This window comes from Aureococcus anophagefferens (genome assembly GCF_000186865.1).
Source record: "Aureococcus anophagefferens unplaced genomic scaffold AURANscaffold_2, whole genome shotgun sequence".
Classification (NCBI taxonomy): Eukaryota; class Pelagophyceae; order Pelagomonadales; family Pelagomonadaceae; genus Aureococcus; species Aureococcus anophagefferens.
The window spans coordinates 759,349-782,571 of record NW_008705562.1 but is presented as its reverse complement, the minus strand read 5'-3'; the positions used below and the strand labels follow the sequence as shown (position 1 = coordinate 782,571).

Here is a 23,223-nt window from a genome sequence, read left to right as displayed (position 1 = left end):
TCGATGGCCTCGCGGTCGTCGCGACGCGCGTCGAGCGCGCCCTCGAGCGCGAGGACGCGCTCGCTCTCCTCCGCCAGGGCCTGCTGGTGGCGCAGCGCCGCGGCCTCGGCGTTGGCGGTGGCCGTCCAGGCTAATTCGAGCTCGGCCTTCAAACGTTCCATGCTTTGGGCGTCGACGCCGGCGGGCGGAGCCTGGCGGCGAACGCGGCCGACGCGGCCAACGCTCCTCGAGACCGAGGACGAGTTCTGCGTGTGTCGACGGTGCTCGCGATCAATGGGGTCCTGAGTCTACAAACAGTCGACTAGTCCCATAGCTAGCTCGCCTCGCGCCTTCTCGGATCACTGCTCGCGCAAACATCAGCGTCGTCGCGCGCCGTCTCGTCCACGGCGCTCTGGCCCGCGGCAGTACTCCGGGACGAGGAGGCCGCACATGCTGGGGCCCGTGCCCTCGAACTTTTCGATGTAGCCCGTCTGTGTCCGCGTGGGGCACGTAGGGCGGGTCGCGCGGCGTGTACGTGACGTCGACGAGCTCGCGGCGGCGGCGCGCGACGGCGATGCGGCCCCTTCGGCCAGCCCCACGAGGACACGCGCTCGAACAGGAGGGCAGCCAGCATCATCGCAAAACAGGGGTAAACTTGGTGCTTCATAGATGTGCTTCATCTCGCTTTGGTGAAGGCATCGTTGAGGCCGTGCGAGCCATCGTGCTGTTGCTCTCCACACGAGCTCCACTGCTACCGACGCCGACGCGCCGTGCTCGTTGCTCCTGTGGTGCTACGAGCAGTAGACTGCAAAACATATGCCTCGAGTCATGGCAAAGCTGCTCCTCGCCTGCGCCTGTGCTTCAGCGATGATGCCCCAGCGGCGCTGGCAGCACTTCGCGCCGCGCGGGAGCAGGCTGCTCGCGAGCACCGCCGCCGGCCGACTGCTCGCGACCGCCGCCGCCAAACGGAGCGGAGCGACCGCGCTGACCGCGGCGCCGCGCAAGACGGCGCCGCTGGGCGTCCGCGGCGGCGCGAAGGGCTGGACCGCGGCGACGGCCGCGACGAGCCTCGCGCTCTTCGTGTCCGCGGCGGTCCTCGAGATCGGCGGCGGGTGGCTCGTGTGGCGGACGCTGCGCGAGGGCGCGCGGGCGCGCAGCAGCGTCGCCGGCGCGCTGGCGCTCGCGGCGTACGGCTTCGTGATGACGCTGCAGCCGCCGGCCGCGGGCGAGGCCTTCGGCCGGTTGGACGCCGCGTACGGCGGCGTCTTCGTCGCCATGTCCTTCGTCTGGGGCCGCTTCGTCGAGGGCGTCCGCCTCGACACGGGCGACCGCATCGGCGCGGCGCTCTGCCTCGCGGGCGTCGCCGTCATTATGGGCTGGCGCCGGGACTGACCAGACCCTCGTAAGACCAACCCGAAGACTAGGCCCGCATCCTATCGCTCGCGCGCGCGCCCTCGAGGAGCTTGACGGCCTCGGGGTGCTCGAGCGTGCGCGCCTCCTTGATCATGGCGTCCTCGACCGTCGCCCCGGCCTTGAGGAGCGCGCGGATGCTCCGGACGTCGCCGCGGATGGACGCGTGCATGAGCGGCGTCGCGCCCGTCGTCGCCCGCACGTCGACCTTCGCGCCGGCCTCGAGCAGGACCTCGACGGCCGCGCCCTGCCAGTTGGCCGCGGCGACGTGGAGCGGCGTCCACTCGTAGGAGTTGTGGAGGTGCGGGTTGGCGCCGTGGGCGAGGAGGCGCCGCATGGCCATGACCTGGCCCTCGAGGGCCGCGAAGCTCAGGAGCGTGCATTGCACGTCGCGGTCGGAAGCTCGTTCATTCGGGTCGCCGCCGCCGTTCATGTGCTCCTCGAGCGCCGCGAGGTCGCCGCGCTTCACGACGGCGATGAGCTCGTCCGACAGCACCATCGGCGGCGGCGCGGGGTGGATGCTCACGCTGCGCGCGCGCGTCGGCAGCAAAGCCTCAGCTCTCGCAAAACTGCACCTGTGGCGAGGGACGCATCAACGTGCACTTCAAAATGCGTTGTCAATTGCGTTTACGCTGCAGGGTCCGTCCCCTCGCGTGTCGTCGCGCGCTGCGGGTCCGGACACCCCGCGCTTTGGGTGGCGGTCACGGGTCCGCGGTGCACTCGGCGTCGCAGTTGCCGCCCGCGTCCTCGAAGTCGCCGTCGCCGCCGTCGCCGCCGTCGAGGTCCGCGTTCGACTCGCGCGGCGCGTCGGCCTCGTCGAGGGAGTCGCTCGTCGCGGACCGGGACCGGGTGCCCTTGGTGTCCGCGCGCGCGGACTCGCCCGACGAGGACCGCTTGCGGAAGAGGGTCCGCGCGGACGTCGACGCGCGCTTCGCGAGCTTGTAGGGCGCGCGGGCGATGGACTTGGCCGTGAGGGCCTTCTTGGCCTTGGTCGACGCGCGGTGGATCGTCGCGTGGCCGTCGGAGAGGACGCCGTGGAGCTTGGCCGTGTAGTGGTGGCTCGCGGCGGACGACCGCTGGTGGAGCGTGTCGTACATGGTCTTCTTGAGGACGTGGACGGCGACGGCGCGCTGGAACTGGCGCATGGTCCCGGAGAAGGCGATCATGACCGTCGACCCGTCGAGCACGAGCCGCGAGCCCCGGAGGACGATCTCGCAGTCCGCGACGCCGCAGCGTCCCACGTGCATGAGCTCCTCGTTGAAGTCCGTCGCCTTGAGCTTCTCGTAGGTCTTGCGCATGGACTTCTTCTCCCGGTGCTCCGCGAGCTTCTTGTGGAGCTTCTCGCGGAAGTGCGCGTGGTGGTGCTCGAAGGGCTTCGGCGGGTGCGCCTGGCCGCCGGAGCGGTGGGCCTCGTGCTCCGCGAGGTGGCCGTGGACGGCGTGCATGAAGGCCGCGTGGTCCGCGTCGTCCTTCTGCTCCTCGTGGCTCTGGTCCTCGCCCGCGTGGACGAGCTCCGCCAGGTCCTGGCGGAGGAGCGCCGTGAGCCGCTGCTCGAGTTTGCGCAGGTGCTCCTTGTCGTGGGTCCAGCGGATGCGCCACCGCAGCTCCGCCTCCTGGGTCTTGCGCTGCTTGGCCATGGACTTCTTGCGGTCGCGCTTGTCCATGGCCGTGAGGAAGTCGACGTTCGACCTCGCGCCGGCCTTGTCGTACTCGACGTGGACCTTGACGCCCTCGCAGTGCATGGAGTCGATCATCTTGCCCTTGAAGCCGAAGACGAAGGGCACGTGCGTCGTCAGGGGCAGCTTCTGCATGCCCCCCATGGACAGCGTGCCGAGGAAGCCGGACGTGACGCCGCACGTCATCCTCCGCACGGTGCAGAACTCGGGCTTCGCCCAGGCCCCGGGGCTGCCGAAGACCGTGAGGCCGAAGCAGGCGAACTCGCCGCGGAAGGGGGCGCAGGACACGCGGTCGATGGTCACGCGCGTCATCGACTCCCGCTCCGCCTCGAGCACCATCTGCTGCTTCAAAAACTCCTCGATGAGGTGCCACTTCCAGCTCGCGACGCCGACGACGACGGCGAGGAACGCGACGGCGATGCCCGTCGCGTAGACGAGCGCCAGGACGATCCACAGCATGGTCGACGCGCTCGGGCTGCCTCAAATGCCCGGTCGCATGTTGCGCTCGGAGAGCGCGGTATCGTCAAATTTCAACTTCAGCGGCAACTTGCACTTCGAACGTCTTAGCGCGCCTTCGCGAGGGCGGCCTCCGCGCGGGCGGCGAGCGCCGCGAGCGCCTCGCGGTGCTCCGCGGACCGGGCGCACGCGCCGGCGTCGGCGAGCGCGGACCGGAGCTCCGCGCGCGCGTCGGCGTCGCGCCTCGCGAGGAGCGACGCGAGCGCGCTGACGCGGACGACATGGCCGCAGAAATCCTCGGGCGCGACGTCGAGGAGCCACGACGACACGGCGAGCGCCTGCGCGTAGGCGCCGAGCGCGTGGGCCGCCTCGCCGAGCCTCGCGAGCACGTCGACGTTGCGGCACGCGTCGCCGCCCTCGAGGGCTACGCACCGGCGCAGGTCCGTCGCCGCGGCCTTGAGGCCGTCGAAGCCGCCGGCGTTGAAGCGGTTCGCCGCGAGGTTCTGGCGCGCGGCGACGTTCGCGGCGTCGAACTTGGTCGCGCGGCGGAACGCGAGCGTCGACGCCGCGGCGTCGCCGGCCGCGCCGGCCTCGATGCCCTCGTTCGTGAAGCGGCGGCAGAGCTCCGGCGCGCGCCGCGAGATGCAGAAGACGACCAGGATCACGCGCACGCCCGACGTGATGGGCTCGCCCGCGTGGCGGACCGCGGACGGGTGGACGACCACGGAGCCCTCGCCCCCGCGCACGACGCGCCCCGTCCGCTCGAAGCGCGTGCCGCCGCCCTCGAACGCGTCGTTGAGCCCGATGTTCACGGACACGAGCCCGCCGTCGACGTGCGTCGGCAGCGACGCCGCCTCGCCCGCCTCGTGGACGTAGCGCACGACGAACGCGTCGGCGACCCTCAGGTCCTCGGCGTCGACGCCGGGCACGACGCGCGCGACGAGCGGCGCGACCGTCGACGCGAAGCGTTCGGCGAGCCACGCCGTCGCGCCGGGCAAATGGCGGAGCGGCAGATCCGCGACGGCGCGGGACGACTGCCACGCCTCGTGCCGGTTCGTCGACCAGCCGTCGTCCCGCGCGTCGATCTCCTCCACGAGGGCCCGCGCGTCCGCCCGCGAGAAGACGCGCTCCGCCGCCCAGACGTCCGCGTCGCGGTACCCGCCGCGCGCCAACGCGTCCTCTATGGTTGCGGTGTCGGCCACGACGCGCGGCGGCGCGCGGTACCGCGCCGCGGCAACGTCGCACTCGTCGCGGTGCTCCGCGCGGTGCAGCCGCACGGCCTCGTGGAGGGCGCTCTGCTGCAGCGCGCTCGCGGCGACGAGCACGAGGCCGTAGCTAGGACGCATTGTTTCTGCTGCTGCTGCGCGCGATGTGCGAGTTTATGCACTGCAGCGCTGCTGCTGCACGCGGAGGATTTGCTTGAGCAAGACGCAGTTTTATGCACTGCAGCGCTGCTGCTGCACGCGGAGGATTTGCTTGAGCAAGACGCACATCGGATCGGCTTCTGTTCGCGCGTGAAGATCGTGAAGCCGTTGTTGAGCTGCTCCAACGCTGCCCGCTCTGGCATGGACGTGCCCCAGGCAGCCCCCCAGAGGTGGTGATCTCCTCCGCGGCAACGCATGACGGAGCTCAAGGCGGCCTCGTCGGTCAAAGTGCTGACGGCGGAGGGCGCCGCCTGCACGACGACGGTCTTCGCCGCCGAGGCGACGGCGCCGGCGCCGGCGGAGCCCGCGGCGCCCGCCAAGGCCGCCGGCCCCTGGTTCTGCTCGCGCTGCAGCCGCGGCCGCGAGTTCCGGCCCATCGGCGAGGCCCCGCCCCTGTGCATCATCTGCATCGGCGACGACGAGCTCGAGGGGTCCGACGTCGTCGAGGGCAAGGTCCAGCTCGAGGCCGCGAAGGACGCGGACGGCCGCGTCGTGACGCGCGTGAAGCTCGCCGTCGCCGTCGGCGAGGCGCCGCTCCACGCGCGGGGCGCCGCCGCGCGGACGCGGGCCTGGACGGGCCGCAAGTTCCTCGACGTCGAGCCGCGGTCGGCCGACCGCGCGGGCACGACGTACTGCTTCGACGACGCGGCGTCCGCGCCGGGCGCGCTCGACGCCTACGTCGGCGACCGCGTCGTCGTCAAGCTTAAGGGCGAGGAGGTCACGGACGTGACCTGCGGCGACAACCTGCGCGCGGGCGTCGCCCCGGCGCGCGGCGGCGGGTGGCTCGTGACGCTCGAGTGCCTGTCGCCGGGCGCGGCGGAGGTCTACCTCGCCGCGCGCGGGCCCATCGAGGTCGAGCCCTGGCCGGACACGTGGGACGGCCGGCTCAAGCTCGTCATGGCCAAGCACCCGGACGTGCCCGAGGACCGCGCGCGCGCGGCGCTCGTCGCCGCGGACGGCTCCGCGGGCATGGCCAAGGAGCTGCTGGGCCTGCCGCACGCGTGCGCGGCGTGCCTCCGCGACGACGTGTCGCCCGCGCGCGCGTCCTACACGACGGTCATGAAGGCCTGGCTCTGCGTCGAGTGCAAGCGCGACGGCTGGGTCCCGGCGCCGCTCAACAAGGGCTGGGTCCTCGCCGAGGGCTCGGCCGGCGCGCTCGCGCTCGCCGCGGAGCGCGAGGCCTACCTGGCCCGGCTGAAGCTCGAGGACGCGCAGCGGCGCGCCGCGCCCCCCGACGAGCAGGTGGAGGACGAGGAGGAGGAAGAGGAGGAGGAGGAGGACGTCGAGGACGAAGACGAGCAGTCCGACGAGGACGAGGACGACTCGGACGACGGCGAGCTCGTCGCCGCGACGCGGCCGCGGCGCATCAGGATCGTCGTCGACGGCTTCGGCGACCACAGCCCCAAGTGGAAGGCCTGGTGCCCCGGGCGCCGGCGGTCCAAGAAGCGCGGCCGCTGGCGCGTGCTCACGCGGCGGACCGCGAGCGTCTGCCGCTACGGCCCCTCGGGCCCGAAGACGGCGCCCATCCAGATGCGGACGCAGACCAAGGACAGGGACAACGCGAAGATGTACAAGGAGACGACGCGCGTCATCTGGGACGAGGACCTGCCGAGCGGCACGAAGAAGATCCCGCGGAAGATCAAGATGAAGATCGGCGACGTCCTCGTGCTCGGCTTCTACAGCTCCTGGAAGCCCCACGACGTCATGGGCAGCTGCTACGACGACAAGGGCGACGACGAGATCCTCGAGGACCTCCACGACGGCATGGTGCCCTACGGCTGGATGGGCGGCAAGCGGCGCTCGGACTACCCCGACGGGTCGGGCTTCGAGTGGATGGGCCACATCCGGACGGGCTGGCTCGTCGAGGGCGCCTGCTACGCGTACCGGGCCGCGCGCAAGGGCGCGGGGACCCTCGAGTACCAGCACATGGTCCCCGAGGGCGACCAGGACTCGGATTATTCCGGCTCGGACTGATAATTAATTGCGTCAAGGTGCCTTTTTTATTGACCATGCTGCCCTTAATTAACTGCCCCCGGTTCCTTCCGAGCCATCGACGCCATGAAGCTGTTCGTCGCGCTCGCGTGCCTCGTGGGAGGAGCGCACGCCGCCATGTCCGTGCGTTTCACGAGCGACTTCGACGCCGGGACGGAGATCTCGAACGTCCAGCTGCTCAACGAGGAGGAGGGCTACGGCGAGTGCTCGTCGAGCGGCACGGGCGGCGACGCGCCCCAGTTCTTGCTGCACGGCGGCAAGAACTTTGGGTTCAACGGCATAGAATTCGAGTGTGCCTTCACGGTCACCTACCCCGACGGCAACTCCTGCGACTGCAAGTACGGCGTCGACATGAGCATCTGGCTCGGGAGCGAGAACGAGTTCAAGGTCACGGGCTGCTCCTGCTTCTACTCCAAGGACCACCCGAGCACGCTTTGGGACATCCCGAACAACAACGATCCCGTCGGCGAAGCGTTCATGACGGAGTCGACGTCCGCGCGCGCGGAGGTCGCGCTCGAGATCGCCGCGCCGCGCGCCGCGCTCCGCGGCGCCGCCGTCGCGTGAGGGATGGCAGACCGGCGCTTTGGCACGCCGCGGCAGGCCCCCCGGCCGAGACGCACAGCCTAACTCGAGCTACTTACCCGCCGCACGCGTTAATTAAATGCTTCATCATCTCCTTCATTTCCGCTTCAGCATGCCGCTCGAGCCGGTGTTCTCGCCCCTCGTCGAGGTCTTGCGGCTGACACCGCCGGCGCGTCGTCCCTCGGTGCGCGTCGACCCGTGCCGCTCTCCCCGCGCCGTACACCTGCGCCGCGCACTCGGAACCATGCCCATCGCCGACGACGTCAACAAGATGCTGACCTCGGCGGGCCTGGCCGCTGCGGGCAACCTGAAGCAGAACGTCGACGAGCTCTGCAAGATGACCGGCGTGGGCTTCACGTCCATGAAGGACACGGTCGCGACCCTCAGCGAGGTCCTCGACTGGGCGTCCGAGGCCGTCCCGAAGCTCAACGAGGAGGCCGGCCTGGACTCGACGGGCAAGCTCGGCGACGACGTCGACGCGCTGGCCGAGGCCGTCGGCGTCGACGAGGGCAAGTTCTACGTGCAGCTGCGCGAGCTGTGCACGTCGATGGGCGTCGAGAGCGAGAAGATGGAGCTCGGGAGCGCGCTCTTCATGAAGCAGAACTTCTGGCCCACGGACGCGGGGCCGAAACCAAAGGTCGTCGACGCGCCGTGCGTGTGCAAAAAGGGCGTCGAGGAGTGCCGCAACTGCAATGCGAAGGAGCATCCGTGTGTCTGCAAGACGGTTCTCTGCACGGCCGTGGGCCAGCCCATGGTCGTTTGCAAGGCGAAGATCCACGAATGCCTGTGCGATCATTCATTCCAGATGCAATTCGCCGGAAAGCCCGCTATGTACCCCAAATTCACGGACATCTACGGCAACGGCATCTACTTCGGCTCTGTGACCGGCGCGCCCCACCTCTGCCGCCAGCACAACGGCGTCATCGACGTCACCGACGACGAGCCGAAGAAGAAGAAGGCCAAGAAGGAGCGCAAGTAGAGGCCCTCCCTAGCCTAAAGACCACGAACGCAGCACATTTACCCGCCGCACGCGGCCGCCACCGCGGCGCGCGGGAGCGCGGGCTCGAGCGCGCGCCAGAGGCCGCCCGCGCGGAGCGACGCGCAGTCGTCGGCCGGCGCCGGCGCGCCGCCGAGGGCCGCGGCCGCCGCGGATCGGGCGTCGACGGGCGCGCCGCGGTCGCAGGCGACGAAGCCCGCGCCGACCGCGCACGCGCCGCGCGCCGCGCCGCGGACGGCGGCGGCGGTCGGCGCGAGGGGCCGCGGCGCGAGGAGCACGGTGCGGTCCTGGCGGCCCGCGGCGTGGTCGAGGCCCGCGGCGAGGAGCGCGGCCCGGTCGCCGCCGCAGGCCGGGCAGGCCGCGACGGCGAGGCGGCGGAGGACGCCGAGGCGCCGGAGCGCGTCGCGGCCGCCGGGGCCGGGCGCGCCGCGCGCGCGCGCCATGGCGCCGCCGTCGCTCGCGTCGACGACGACGAGGAGCGTCCCGAAGGTGTGGCGCGCGACGAGGCTCGCGAAGAGCGTCGGCAGCGCCGCGAAGTCCGCCGCGTCCAAAGCGCACGTCACGAAGGCCGTCCCGCGCGACCACCGCCAGGCGTCGACCGTCGGCCCAAAGTCCGCCGCGTAGGCCGCGCAGGTCTCGGCGTAGGCCGCGGCGTGGGGCTCCTGGGCCGCGCCGCCGCCGCGCGCGGCGAGCCGCGGCGCCGCGGCCGCCGCGACGTCCGCGGCCGTCGCCGGGTCGCGCGCGAGCCGCGGCAGGCCCGGCGGGAACTCGCGCGACTCGCCGTGGCCCGTGGCCGCGATGACGACGTCGGCGCCGAAGAGGGCGAACTCGCAGACGCCGCCCTCGAGGCCCGGCAGCCGGCCGTCGACGAAGACGGCCGCGGCCTCGAAGAGCGCGTACGTGTCCTCGCGCGCGTAGCCGGCGAAGCGGCGCACGTCCGCGACCACGCCGCGCCGGGCGAGCTCGCGGGCCACGTCCGGTGCGTCGACGCCGTCCATGTCGCCGTCGAAGACGACGAGCGGCGGGTCCGCGGCCTTTTCGCGGCGCGCGGCCGGCCGCTCCGCGGCCCGCGCGTAGACGCGGGCCTCGAGGGGCACGGTGAGCTTGCCGTCGCCGGACCCGGCGAAGGCGTCGTGGAGGTACCAGGAGCCGCCGACGTGCACGGCCACCGCGGGGCTCACGCGGTCGCCCCAGCCCTCGGCCGCGCCGAGCACCCAGCGCGCGACGACGCCGCCGCGCCGCTCGAGCGCCGCGACGTTGCGTGCGACGCTCGCGTCGTCGGACGTGCCTTGCGAGTGGGGGATGCCCGCATCGTCGGGCACGACGACGAACTCGGGCGCGACCTCGGGCGCGACGAGCGTGTCCTCGGGGCCCAGGCCGCCCGCGAAGAGCGCCGCCACGGCCGCCTCGCTCATGTTCACGGCGTCCACGGCTGCCGCGTCGCCGATGACGTGCGCGAGCCGCGGGCTCACGTAGGCCATGGACACGGCCGCGCCGCTCCGCCGCAGCGCCGCCGCCAGCAGGTGCACGCCGTAGCCGCCGGCCGACGCGTAGCGCGTCTGCGGCTGGTAGACGACCCAGGCGCCGCTCGCCGCCGCCGCGGAGCCGTCGTGGTCGACGGCGACGTTCGCGGCCGCCGCCAGCGCGACGGCCAGGCCGCTGCCCCTGACCATCGTGAATGGGAAGCACGCATGGTTGAAGACGAACGTGAAGACGAGGCGTCGCGGCGTGGTCGCGTCGTGGAACCCCCCGCGCCTAACCCGCCTTCGACGACCGCCGAAACGAGAGCTACCTCGCCTCCTCCCCGGGCGCCTCGGCGGCGGCCTCGTCCTCCTCGGGCGCCTCGCCCTCGGCCGCGGCGCCGTTCGCCGGCGCGAGCGGCTTGAAGTTGTCGCGGCCCTCCTTGGTCTCGAAGTAGGCCTTGATCTCGGGCATGGTCGCGACCCAGTCGTGGTGCTTGTTGATGTTCGCGTAGTCGTCGTAGAGGTTCGGCGGGCAGCCGTCGAGGAACGTCGGCTGGCGGAACAGGTTGCAGATCGAGTAGCAGTACAAGTGGCCGATCGTGAGCGTCGTCATCTCGTCCTCGGCGAGGACGCCGTCGATGACCTTGAGCCACTTGCCGATCGTGCCCTCGGGCGCGAGGAGCGCCGCGCGCGCGGCCTCCTTCTCCGCCTGGTCCGGGATGCGATCCCTCAGGGTCGCGCGGATGGGCGCCTGCATGTCCTCCACGAGGTCCATGAGCGCGTCGCAGGCCCACGCCTCCATGGGCTCCGTCGGATACAGGAACGCGCCCTCGTATCGCACGATCTTGCCGAGGTAGCGCAGGATCGCGCGGCTCTGGCAGATCGCCGTCGCGCCGTCGGGGAGCACGAGGACCGGCACCTGGCCCGCCGCGCCGTAGGGGCTGAGCGCCGCCTTGCGGTCGGCGAAGGTCTCGTCCGTCTGCGGCGTCGTGTCGATGAACTCGAGGCCGCCGAGGGCGAGCGCCAGGCGGATCGGCTCGGCGAGGCCGGAGATGGGAAAGTAGAGCAGCTCGTAGGGCTTGGCGTCGGGATCGTTCCTGCTGCACACCATCGTCGCGCCGAGGTCGTTGATGAACTCCATCGTCGCGTTGTCGATGACGCTGCCCGCGGAAGCCTTCCTGTGCGCGGGTGTGGTCGCAGCCGCTGGAAAGTTTGAGGTTGAAGCCTAAATTGAAGCACACAACATGCCCCCCCCTCGGACTCGTGCGGCAGCGCTTATGCCGCGGGGCCGCCGGGGGACGTGGTCGCTCCCGGCGGGCTTCAGGATGCGGACGGCGCGGGCGGCGCCACGTGGCCCGGCGAGCCCAGGGGCGGCGGCGGGCCGCCGGGGACGACCATGCCCGGGACCATGCCGGGGATGAACTGCACGGGGCTCGCGCCGCCGGCCGTCGGCGAGGTGACGGCGATGGGCATGGCCTGGAACCCCGGCGCCATGGACGCGGTGCCGCGGACGAGCATCTGGGGCGCCATCATCATCGACGTCCCGAAGGGCCCGACCATGCCCGGGTGCGGGTGCATCATGCCCACGGGCATGCCGCTCGGCGACATGCAGACGCCCGGGGGCAGGGACATGCCCGGCGGGAGCTGGATGCCCTGCGGCGGGAAGCCCGCGGGCCCGCGCGGCGCGAGGCCGAGGGGCGTGCCCGGCAGGGGCTGGCCCGGGAAGGCCACGGGCATGCCCCCGGGCACCTGGACGAGGCCCGGCACCATCTGCGCCGGGTGCGGCGGCGGCGGCGCCGGCGGCGGCGGCGCGACGCCCGGCGACGCGCGGCCCGCCGCCGCCGTGAAGCCGACGGGCCGGAGCACGGCCCGCGACGCGTCCGCGGTCGGCAGGCGGTTCGCGGGCCCGCCCATGAGCTTGAGCAGGTACTGGAAGTGCTTGTGCTGGTGCGCGGGCTCCAGCGGGATGGGCAGCACCTCGAAGTCGCCCGCGGCGCCGCCGGCGCCGCGCGGGCTCGCGGCCGCGCCCTTGGCCTTGCGCTTCGCGCCCTTCTTCTCCGCGAGCTTGTGCGTCTGGAGCCGCTCCATCTGGACGCAGCACTTCTGCATGAGCTCCGCGGACCGCGGGCCCATGGAGTTGACGACGCACGACAGGCCCTTGGCCGCGTCGCTGCCGCCGCCGTCGCCGCCGCCGGGGAAGCCCGAGTCGTCGGCGAACTCCTTGGCGAGGCGCCGCATGTTCCGCCGCATCGTGCTGTACCAGTGGTTCTTGATCGCGTTGTCCGTGCGCCCGGGCAGCAGCTTCGCGATCTCCGCCCACTTGTTCCCGAGCCGCTGCTGCGCCTCGTAGATGACGTTCTCCTCGTGCTCGCTCCAGGGCTCGCGCTTGATCCCCGGGTCCAGGTGGTTGAGCCACCGCGTGCGGCATTGCTTGCCGCTCCGGAAGCCCGAGACCTGCGCGCGGGGGGGGGGGGACGTCGGGCGTCGCGCGCGGCGGCGGCGCCCGGACGCGGCCGGCGCGCCTCCTTGTTCAGCTCCTGGGAGATGACCGCCCAGCGCTTCGTCCCGTGCTTGGACACGAGCCGCATGATCGCGTCGTCCTCCTTCCGCGACCAGGCGCGCCGCTGCGACGCCTCCTGCGAGAAGAGGCCGGGCCCCGACGCCGGGATGGCCCCGTGGCTGAAGTCGTCCATCATGGGCGCTGCCCCGAGCGGCGGCGCGGCGGCGGCGCGCGGCGGGCGGCGGCCCCGGACCCCGAGGCCCGGCGCGGGCCCCGCGTCGGCGAACGGGGGCTCGAGACGACGCGCACAGACGCGCTTAGAGAGCGGCGGCTAGAAACCATTCAACAGCAGGATTTCATAGCTCGTGATCCCTAGTTACCTCTAGTACTGAGGCAAGACTTACATGTAGTCCGCGCGCGCCGACGGCCGCCCACGGGCGACCGTCCTAGTCCCACGTTAAAGCACCCATAATAATAATAATAGTTACTAGGCTCACTGGGCAGCGCACTTGGCAGCGCGGTCGTCATGAGTCGTCGCAGACCGAGCCGAGGCCCTGGGGGTAGAGCGCCGGGTCCTTGCCGAAGTAGGTCAGCGTGAAGCCGTCCCGCATGTAGGTGACATGGAATTCGAAGCGCAGCTTGTCGACCGCGGCCATGTCGATGCCCTGCAAATCGGGCCGCGGCACGCCGACGCTCCACTTGCCGTAGGGCGAGTAGCGCACGTAGTCCGGACAGAGCGCGTCACCACACGTGTCGCCGGTGATCGGGCACTGCTTCGCGGAGTCGTAGGCGAAGAAGCCCGACCCGTACTCGACGGGTTTGTGCGTGAACACGGACAGCGAGCCCTCGGCGTCGAAGAACGACGACTCGCCGGCCTTCGTGAGGTCGATCTGCGCCTGGCCGTTGGACCCGCCGATGACCGTCGAATTCTCGTCGAGCAAGTACACGGAGACGTCGGTCATGCGCATCTCGTAGTAGGTCGTGCCGGCCTTGAGGACGCGCGTCCCGTTCGCGTCCGTCGCGTTGACCAGAGGGATCGGCAGCGACACGTTCGCCGCGGAGGCGTCGCCGCGGAGCGCGGCGAAGGTCGACGGCTCCGCGGCCGCGCTCACCTCGACATAGATCCAGGTCGAGCCCGCGCCCGCCTGCTCGCGGAGCTCGGCCTCGATCGCCGCGTCCAGGGCCACCTGGAGCGTCAGGATGTCCGTCGACGTCGGGTTCTCGGGGACGTCTAACGTGGGGGCTTTGCCGAGGCTCAGGTAGTTGAACTGCTTCCACTCCTCGAAGAGGTACTGGAGCACGAGGGACGCCTGCGCGCGCTGGCGCTCGACGACGAGCCGCGCGGCCGTCGCGGCCGCGGCCTCCGCGTCGTCCGCGGCCGCGAGCCGCGCCCTGACGACGTCCGTGCGCGTCGCGAGCGCCGTCAGCGACCCCTCGTCGTCGAGCTGGCGCGACGCGAGGGAGTAGTAGGTGAGAAAAAGGGACACGCGCGTGACTCCCAGGTCGATCCAGTCCCGGACGTCGGCCGCGAGGTCGTCGCCCGAGTCGCCCGCGAGCTGCTCGAGCTCGTCCGCGAGCGCGTCCGCCGACGCGCGCAGCGAGTCGAGGTCGAGCTCGTCGGCGACGAGCGACGGCAGGAGGGACGGCAGCGGCGCGCCCGCGGTCAGGCACGACTCGAGGCTCCGCGCGGCCGCGACGAGGTCCGCGAAGCGGTCGAGGTCCTCCGCCGCGGACGCCACGAGGCGCTGCTCCGCCTCGATGGACTTGCAGGGCGCGCAGCCGCTCTCGAAGGTGTCGATGGTGTCCTTCGTCGAGTCGACGACGTTGGTGACGGACGCGACGATGTCCGGCCCGCACGCGAGGAGCGCCGCGCCGCCCGTCGCCTCGCCCTCGGCGAAGCACGCGCCGATGTTGACGACGGCGCCGACGACGGAGAAGATCTCCGAGAAGATGGACGTGGCCTCCTCCGCGTCGGCCTCGTCCTTCGCCTCCTTGAGCTGCGTCTGCAAGGCCTCGAGCGACGTCTCGAGCGACGCGAGCACCGCGGCGACGTCGTCCTGGATGATCGCGAACTTCGCGTCCATCTCCGTCCCGAGGGCCACGATCTCCGTCGCGTAGGCCGCGAGCGTCTCGGCGTCGCGCGACGTCTTGGCGCCCCAGTTCGCGCTGTCGGCGTCGTAGCCCGCGACCGCGGCCTCGGCGGCCGCGGCGCGGTCCGCCGCGGTCGCGCCCGCGGCCTCGAACGCGGCGAGCGTCGCCTCGTCGCCCTCGAGCAGGGCCATGAGCGCGCCGCCGGCGCCGATCTGGGCCTTGTAGTACGTGTAGCTCAGCGGGTCGACGAAGCCGGCCCACGCGGCGCCGTACGCGGACGCGGCGGACGCGCGGCGCGCGCTCGCGCACGCGGACGTGACCATGGCCTCCGCGTCCGGGACCGCGGCCGCCTACCGAGCACGACGGTGACGATTGGTCTCCCACCCCAAATCTCTCGAAACTCGTCGCGGCCGCGGGACGCCGGCGGCCGCCGCCGCCTCCAGCGAGCAGAGGGACGTCAGGGCGTCGAGCGCGTCGGCGGACGCGTTGCGCATGACGTCCGCGCGCGCGCGCGACAGGACCGTCGTCGCGTGCGCGGCCGTGAGACCGACCGCGTGGACCTTGCTGTCGTCGCTGCCGACCCAGACGACGCCGTCCGCGTCGACGGCCGGAGTGGAGACGACGAACCCGCCCGTCGCGTAGGTCCAGGCCATCGTCCCGTCGGGATTGACCGCGTGGAGCCGGTCGTCGTTCGAGCCGACGTAGACGACGCCGTCCTCGCCGACGACGCGACGAGGAGATCGTCGCGCCCGTCGCGTAGGTCCACTTGAGCGTGCCGTTGCCGTGCAGCGCGTAGAGGCCCCCGTCCGTCGACCCGACGTAGACGGTGCCGTCCGCGCCGACGGCGGGCGACGACGTCGCGACGTTTCCGTACGCGCCGGTCCGGTAGGACCACTTCTGGGCGCCGTCGGCGGCGTCGATCGCGTACAGGGACACGTCGAGCGCGTTGGTGTAGCAGCCGACGTAGACGACGCCGTCGGCGACGACGGGCGACGACTGGATGAAGTAGCCTCCCCCCGCGACGAACTTCCACTTTAAGGAACCGTCGGCGGCGTGCACCGCGTGCACCGCGCTGTCCCAGTTCGACCCGACGTACACGACGCCGTCGTCGTCCACGGCCGGCGACGAGGAGATCTCGTTGTCTCCCACGGAGTAGGACCACTTCAACGTGCCGTCGCCGTTGACCGCGTACAGCGCGCCCGCGTCGGCGCCGACGCCGGACCCGACGTAGACGACGCCGTCCGCGTCGACCGCGGGCGACGACTGGCCCGCGGAGCCGGTCGTCTCGTAGCGCCACTTGCGCGTCCCGTCCGCGTTGACCGCGTGGAGGCCTCCGTCGCTCGACCCGACGTAGACCACGCCCGCGGCGTCGATCGTCGGCGACGAGTAGGCGACGGCGCCGCCCGTGTCGTAGGTCCACTCGAGCGACCCGTCCGGGCGCAGCGCGTAGAGGGAGCCGTCCTCCGAGGCGACGTAGATCGTGCCATCGGCGCCCACGGCCGGCGACGACTGCACCCGGCCCCCGGTCTCGTACGCGAACACCGACAGGCCGTTGTCGGCCCCGGCGACGAGGCCGTTGCCGGAGTGCTTCGCGTTGCCGCCCTTCATGGGCCACGCCGCGTAGGCCGGCAGCTGCGCCGATGCGCTGGAGAGGAGGCAAGCGAGGAACCGCATCGCGCCCGACCTTCTGGCCATGTCGACGCGGGCAGCCCCGACTGAGCGGTCGAGCTCGGGACCGTTGAAAGCAAACGTGAAATCAGGTATGGACGTTGAAGTCGGCGGTAGAGGGAGGATCGTTAAGAACGGACAGGTAGGTCTGGGTCTTGACGCGTACGCTGCAGAGCCGCGTAGGGCTCTCGCGTTTTTGGTTGGGTCGCACGCAGGGGTAGGGGGGGGTTGCCAGTGGGGATGGGCCGTTCGGTACTGCTCCTCGGTGGCGGGCGTCCGGGCTCGGCGGGGGGGCTCAGGGGGACGCGACGCCGCAGCCCCAGCCCAGCGGCGGCGGCGCGATGTCCCCCTCCTCGATGGACGCCGCGGCGATGGGCGTGAGGGATTTGCTGCCCTCGAGCTGGGCCTGGGCGGCCTGGAGCTCCGTCTCGAGCGCGGCGACGCGCGCGTGGCTCTCGGCGAGCTCCTTGTTGAGGAGCGCGACCTTGTCCTCGTCGCCGCCGTCGAGGCCGAGGTGCATGAGGCCGTGGGCCTTGAAGCTCAGGCGCTTCTCGATGACGTGGACCTCGGCGTTGAGCTTGTGCGCGAGCGCCTTGATGGGCTGGCGGTGCTCGTGGTCGTGCTGCATCTTCACGGAGAGGAGGAGGAGCAGCGCGACGAAGGCGAGGACGACGACGAGGATCGCGGCGAGGCCCGCCGGGCCGATGTCGTGGACCGTCCTCTTCTTGTTGTTCGACGTGGACGTGAGGTCGATGGCGTGGACGTCCATGGCGATGATGGGGTACTTGAGCACGAAGTCGGCCATGGCCTGCCGCGCGGCCGCGACGTCCGACGCGTTCGCGGTGCTGTTCGTCTCCGCGGCGAACTCTGCCTGCGCGTCGCCGTCGGCCGCGAAGGCCCGGACGTCGGCGGCGACGGCGGCGACGTCGAAGTCGCAGTCGACGTTCACGGCGTGCGTGATCGTGTCGTCGTCGCAGTACGTCTCGATGTAGGGCTCGACCGCCTCGTCGCAGCCGGCGAACGTGATGAGCACGAACGTCGCGAACTGGTCGAGCGGCAGCGCGTCGTAGTCGGCCATGAACTCGACGCAGAAGTCGCTGAGCTCGCCGTCCTCGAGCCGGCGGCGCGCCGTCGCCGCGGACGCCGCGTCGTCGTCCTCCGTGAGGTGGATCTGGACGACCTCGACGGAGACCTCGGACGCCGCGACGACGACGTACATGTCGCCCGTCATGCAGTTGTCGAGGTACTGGGACGTGCCGCACTCGCCGTCGCCCTCGCAGAGGTCGCCCAGGGCCAGGCCCGCCGTGAGGCAGTCGCCGATGTCGAGGTCCTGGCGCGACGCGGGGCACTCGCTCGCGGGCAGCGGCTTGAGCACGGGGCAGCCCGCGACGCGCGTCATCGTCGGCGCCGCCGTGGGCTCGATGTCGGCCGCGATGGCGACGACGTACATGTCCGCCGCCTCGCAGTTGTCGAGCATCTTGTCCGTGCCGCACTCGCCGTCGCCCTCGCACAGGTCGCCCGGGAGCAGGCCCGCCGTCGCGCAGTTGTGGATGTCGAGGTCCTCCGTCTCCGTGGGGCAGAGGTTCTCGTTGAGCTCCGTCAGCGCCGGGCAGAGCGGGTCGCTGCGGATCGTCGACAGGGGCACGGGGTAGGCCGTCGCCGTCGACGGCGCGCGCGTCGGCTTCGGCGACGGGTTGAGCCTGTGCCAAAACCAACCACTGGTTTGGGTGGTCCTGACCAAACTTGAGAATTCTCTAGCTCGGTCAAATCGAAGTCGATTCGGCTGATTTTTGGACGGATCGATCGCTCTCGTCGAGTTCTCGAAGCACGGCCAAAGAGCTTGCGTCGAAACATTCGAATACGCTCACATTGAAGTCGGGTTGAAGATTTGGTTTCGGCACAGGGTTGAGCTCGATCGTCGGCGCGGGGCTCCGCGTGGGCTCGTAGGTCGGGCGGTACGTCGGCGCGTAGCCCAGCCCGAGGGACATGACGGCGCCGTAGGCCGCCTCGGCGACGACGGCCAGGGCCTCGTCGAGCGGGTGCACGCGGTCCGCGTAGTACTTCTCGATGCTCCCGAAGTCGTTGACGTCCGACATGCCGAACTCGTCGATGAAGGCCTGCTGGAGGTCGAAGACGACGATGCCCAGGTCCGACGCGATCTCGCGCACCTTGTCCGGGATGTCGTTGTTGATGGGGCACTCGTCGATGTCCTCCCACATGTCCTCGTACTCGTCGGTCCAGTCGAGGTCGTTGCCGAGGTACGGCACGGGGATGCCGATGGCCACGTGGACGTCGTCGTTGAAGCCCATGAAGTCCTCGAGGAGCTCCTTGTACTCGTCGACGAAGTCGCCCTTGACGTCGTCCCACTGGTCCGCCTTGGCGTCGTTCGTGCCGAAGACGGAGAGGACGACGACGGTGCCCTCGGCGCGCTCGACGAGCTTCTTCGCGTCGTCGTACTCGTCCTCGTCCGTGTAGGGCCGGTCCGTGTCCTCCGTCGCCGTCGAGCCCCCGCGGCCCTGGTTGTGGACCTCGAAGCCCGAGCCCAGGAGGCGCCCGAGCACGGCCGGGTAGTCGTTGCCGCTGACGGCGCGCTTCCCGACCGTGTTCGAGTCGCCGATGCAGACGACCGTGATCTGCGCCCGCGCCGCGCCGACGAGGCCCGCGAGCACCAGCATCGTCGCGCGCGCCATGCTGCCGGAACGGATGGGCAGCCCCGGTCGAATAATCAGTCTCACAGTCGGGGTCGGCAACGACGGTTGAGGACGGATTTATGTTCGATACGTTTGACGGAAAGTTTACGCCACGGTGCCGCTCGAGCTGGCCCACGCGCAGAGCGCATGAGCTCGAATAGACGCTGCGGCATGCAGCGCTCGTAGCGTACCAAGCAGTGCTTGCCATCAGCTCAAGGCGTTGCCTCAGCGCTCGCAATCGACTCCTCGCTGGCACCAATGAATAGACTCCTCCTCTTGTGCGTCGCCGGCGCCGCAGCGCTGCAGCCGACGCTCCGAGCCGCGCTGCACCGCGAGAAATGGGACGTGGAGCTCGTGGCCATCGTCGAGGCGACGGCCGATTGCTGCGTGGCCATCGCCGACCGCCTCGCGACGCTCCCGCTCACGGATCAGACGGAGACGCGGTCCGTCAACGTCCAGGGCGAGGCGCAGCAGCCGATGGACGTCTGGTGCGACGCCGCGATGACGGCCGCGCTGCGGCCGCTCGCGGCGTCGCTCGCGTCCGAGGAGGCGGACGCGGAGATCGCCGGCGCCGCGGGCAAGTCCTACTCCGTCGCCTTCGACCCGCTCGACGGCTCGAGCAACCTCGACGCGAGCCTGCCCACGGGCACGATCTTCGGCGCGTACCGCGGCGGAGGGTTCGTCGGCCGCAGCGGCCGCGACGCGCTCGCGGCCGCGGGCTACGCGCTCTACAGCGCCTCGACGGAGCTCGTCGTCGCGCGGGCCGGCGGCCCCGCGCGGCGCTTCGTCCTCGCCCGCGGCGAGTTCCGCGACGCGGGCGCCGTCGTCGCGCCGCGCCGCGGGCCCTACTACTCGCTCAACGACGCGCGCGAGCCGGACTGGCCGCCGGGGCTGCGGCGCTGGGTCGCGGACGCGAAGCGCGGCGCGACGCCGGCGAGCGCCAAGTACTCGTCGCGCTACGTCTGCGCGCTCGTCGCCGACGTCCACCGGACGCTGCTCAAGGGCGGCTGGGCGGGCAACCCGCGGCCGCACCTCCGGCTCCTCTACGAGGCCGCGCCGCTCGCGCTCGTCGCCGAAGGCGCGGGCGCCTACGCGTCGGACGGCGCCGGCAACGTCCTCGACGTGCCCGTCGCCGAGCTCCACGAGAGAGTCCCCCTCTTCCTCGGCAGCGTCGACGACGTCCGGGACCTCGAGGGCTACGGCGACGTCCGCCAGGGCCCGGCGCGCTACGCCGCGTGACGCCCGGCCCAGTACGACAGATTTAATGTGCGCTGCAGGGCGCGGTGCCCTCGCGCTTCGTTTCGAATTCGGGGGGGGGGGAGGGGGTTTCTGTGAAGTGCGCCGCAGGGGACCTAGGAGGCCTCGCGCTTGATCGCGTGCGTCGACAATCCGGTGGACATTCTGCGAATTTCCTTGAGGCGCTGGAACGCGTCGGCGGCCGCGTCCCAGAGCTTGGCCTTGTGGCCGTGGGTCGCCGTCGCGGCGGCGCAGGGGTGCGCGAGGTGGTGGTCGTCGTCGCAGTGCGCGTCGCGCGAGTGGTGCGCGGGGCACGTCGCGTCGTGGCCCGCCGCGTCGTGGTGCCGCCGGCCGTGGAAGGCGTGGGTCGAGTGGTGGCCGCTGATGTGGCGCCCCGCGAGGCGGCAGAGGCAGGACACGGCGTTGGCCGCGGCGCAGCGCGCGACGTGGTGCGACCGGTCGCTGACGTCGCCCAAGTCGCGCGCGAAGGCCCGGAGCCTAGCGGCGAGCCTGTCGTCGACGACGGACCCCCCGCGGCCGTGCTCGAGGAGCGCGCCGAGCCGCGACGCGACGGCCGCGTCGTCCGTCGCCTCCGCGTCCAGGAGCGGCGCGCGGAGCTTCGCCGCGAGGTCGTTGTGGAGCGCGCAGCCGCAGAGCCCCGCGAGGAGGCGCCCGGGCACGCCGCCCCGCGGCGGCCGGTGCGCCTCCGTCGCCAGGAACGCGCGCCCGAGCTCGAGCGCCGCCCGCAGAAGCCGGTCCGCGTCCGCGGCCGCGAGCTCGCCCAAATCCTCCGCGTCGAAGTCCGCGAGCAAACCCGCGGCGACCTTGAGCACCTGCAGCCGCGGCGCGTCGTCGCCGTGGGCCTCGAAGCGCACGCCGCCGGGGGCTCGCGCGGCGTCGAAGGGCCCCCCGCCGCCGTACGTCGCCGCGAGGTCGTCGCCGTCGCGGCGCCCGAGGAACTTGCGGTCCCCGAGGGGCCGCCGCAGGTCCGCGTCGCGCACGCGCTTTACGTTTCCCTTGGACGCCACCTCGTAGGTGCCGTCCTCGTAGCTTAACGACGCGACGACGCCCGGTGCGCCGCCGCGCGCCTCGACGTCCTCGCCGATCGCGAACGCCAACCCTCTACCGCCCCAGCGCGCCTCGAGGCTCGCCGGGTCCGGGTCCGCGGCGAAGCACTCGCCGACGGGCGCGCCGTCGACGGCGACGACGGCGCCGGCCTCGAACTCGTCGCCCGTGTCGTCCGCGAGGACGCCCGGGCCCGCCGACGCCGCGACGGTCCGCGTCGCGCCGCCGACGACGACGGACGCGCCGACTTTGGGCCGCCGCGCCGCGAGCCCCGCGCAGAGCTCGTCGAGGAGCGCGCCCGGCGCGAGCTCGCCGAGGGCGCAGCGCAGGGGCGTCGCCGCGCGGAACCGGCGCGTGTCGCCGCGGTGCGCCGCGTACTCCGCGTGGTACCGCGCCTGGGCAGGACAAGAGAGATTCAACGTCGCTTCAACGTGAGCGTTCCGCGCGCGCGCGTTCCGGGAAAAGCATTCACGCTTCGAGACCGTTCCGAGAGATGATCGCTCGTCCAAAAATCAGCCGAAACGAGTGGAAAACGGCCGAGATAGGAGCCTTTGAAGTTGGGAATGTCGCTCTCTTGTGCTGCCCCGTACCGCGCGACGTCCTCGAGCTGCCGCGCCGTCGTCAGCTGCAGCTCGGCGACCACAAAGTCCTTGACGTTGGCCTCGCCGAACTCCTTGAGGCGCCGGTCGCCGCCCAGCCTTAAAATGACCGTCGCGTGGCGGTAGCCGCCGCTGCTCTCGAGGAAGCCGTGCTTCGCGGCGACGACCTTGACGCGGTCGCCCAGGGGCGACGGCGCCGCGCCGGGCCAGTCCGCGGGCGACCGCCAGGCCTCCGGGTCGAGGATGGCCTCGAGCGCGTCCGCGCACGCGCCGACGGTGTCGTAGGCGAGCGTCGCGCGGAGCACGTCCGTCAGATGTTTCACGCTCGACTCGTGGGTCCGCGCCAGGATGCGCCGCGGGTCGCCGAGCGTCTTCGCCTGGCGCGTCATCTTCTCGACGCAGCTCAGCCGCTCCTTGAGGGGCGCGCGCTTCGCGGCGCGCGCGTTCGTGGCCGCGGCGAGGCAGTCGACGGCGGCCTCGAAGCTCGGCCGGTGGCCCTCGCAGCGTTCTAGTAATGCGCTCAGCGACGTCGCGTGCTGCACGGCGCCCGTCCAGGACGCGTAGTCGTGGTCCGCGCGCGCCTCGTCGCCGTCGGGGAACCCGCGCTGCCACCGGGGCACGCGCCGCGCGACGGCGGCGTCGAAGCGCGCGCCGTGGAGGAGGCACGCGGACCGCCCGCCCGCGGCGAGGAGCGCGGGGCCGTAGCGGCTCGCGTAGGGCGCGCGCGAGAGCGCGTTCGCCGCGCGGTGCGCCGCGCGGCGGCCCGCGAGGTGGTAGGCCTTGCGCGCGTGGTGGAGCCGCACGTGCGGCGGGAGCCGCGGGGCCGCCCCGAGGTGGTGCAGGTTCGTCGGGATGTGCAACGTCGACGGGGGCGGCGCGCCGGGCTCCCCGTCGACCATGCTGCCGCGGTGGGCCTCGTGGCCCTCGTCGTGGCCGGCGAGCTCGAGGAGGCCGCTCTGCTCGATGGCCTCCGCGGCGGTCTCGTCGTGCTCGTTGACGAGGTGGCCAAAGTCCCCGCGCGCCACGGCGGCGCCCCGCGACGCGAAGGCCGCGTCGCAGAGCCGCTGCGCCTCCGCGACGACCGCGGCCTCGGCGTCCGCCGCGGACCGCTCCCAGGCGCCGACGGCGCCGTCGAGCGACGCGCCGACGGCCTTCAGCGCCGCGTGGAGGCGCTTGAGCGCCGGCGTGACGTCGCTCGGGGCCAGACCCAGCCGCCGCACGACGAGGCCGACGGTGTCGTAGCGCGCCGCCGCGCTCCGCGCGAGCGCCGCGGCCGACGCCATCGCGACGGACACGGGCTCGGACCGCCGCGGGCTCGCGCCGCCCCAGGCGTCCCGGAGCGCGCCGCACGTGCCCGCGACGATGTGGACGAGCGTGTTGCCGCCGCCGTCGCAG

General features: G+C 72.0%; 3 protein-coding genes across 3 annotated transcripts; 2 read left to right on the top strand and 1 right to left on the bottom strand.

Annotated features, from left to right (window-relative positions):
* Window positions 1–5,842: 5,842 nt before the first annotated feature.
* Window positions 5,843–6,919, top strand: AURANDRAFT_61095 (hypothetical protein; the record flags this gene model as incomplete). The annotated part of the gene is made up of 1 exon (XM_009035212.1): window positions 5,843–6,919. One exon carries the CDS (start codon window positions 5,843–5,845, stop codon window positions 6,917–6,919), a length of 1,077 nt encoding a protein of 358 aa, XP_009033460.1.
* Window positions 6,920–7,003: 84 nt separating this feature from the next.
* On the top strand, window positions 7,004–7,501 carry AURANDRAFT_61094 (hypothetical protein; the record flags this gene model as incomplete). Its single annotated transcript, XM_009035213.1, has 1 exon — window positions 7,004–7,501. The coding sequence occupies one exon, from the start codon at window positions 7,004–7,006 to the stop codon at window positions 7,499–7,501; it is 498 nt and encodes a 165-aa protein (XP_009033461.1).
* A 4,719-nt stretch (window positions 7,502–12,220) lies between these two features.
* On the bottom strand, window positions 12,221–12,672 carry AURANDRAFT_20508 (hypothetical protein; the record flags this gene model as incomplete). Its single annotated transcript, XM_009034733.1, has 2 exons — window positions 12,221–12,433; window positions 12,529–12,672. Coding segments are annotated over 2 exons (357 nt in total), but the record flags the coding sequence as incomplete, so codon positions are not given.
* Between the last annotated feature and the right edge of the window lie 10,551 nt (window positions 12,673–23,223).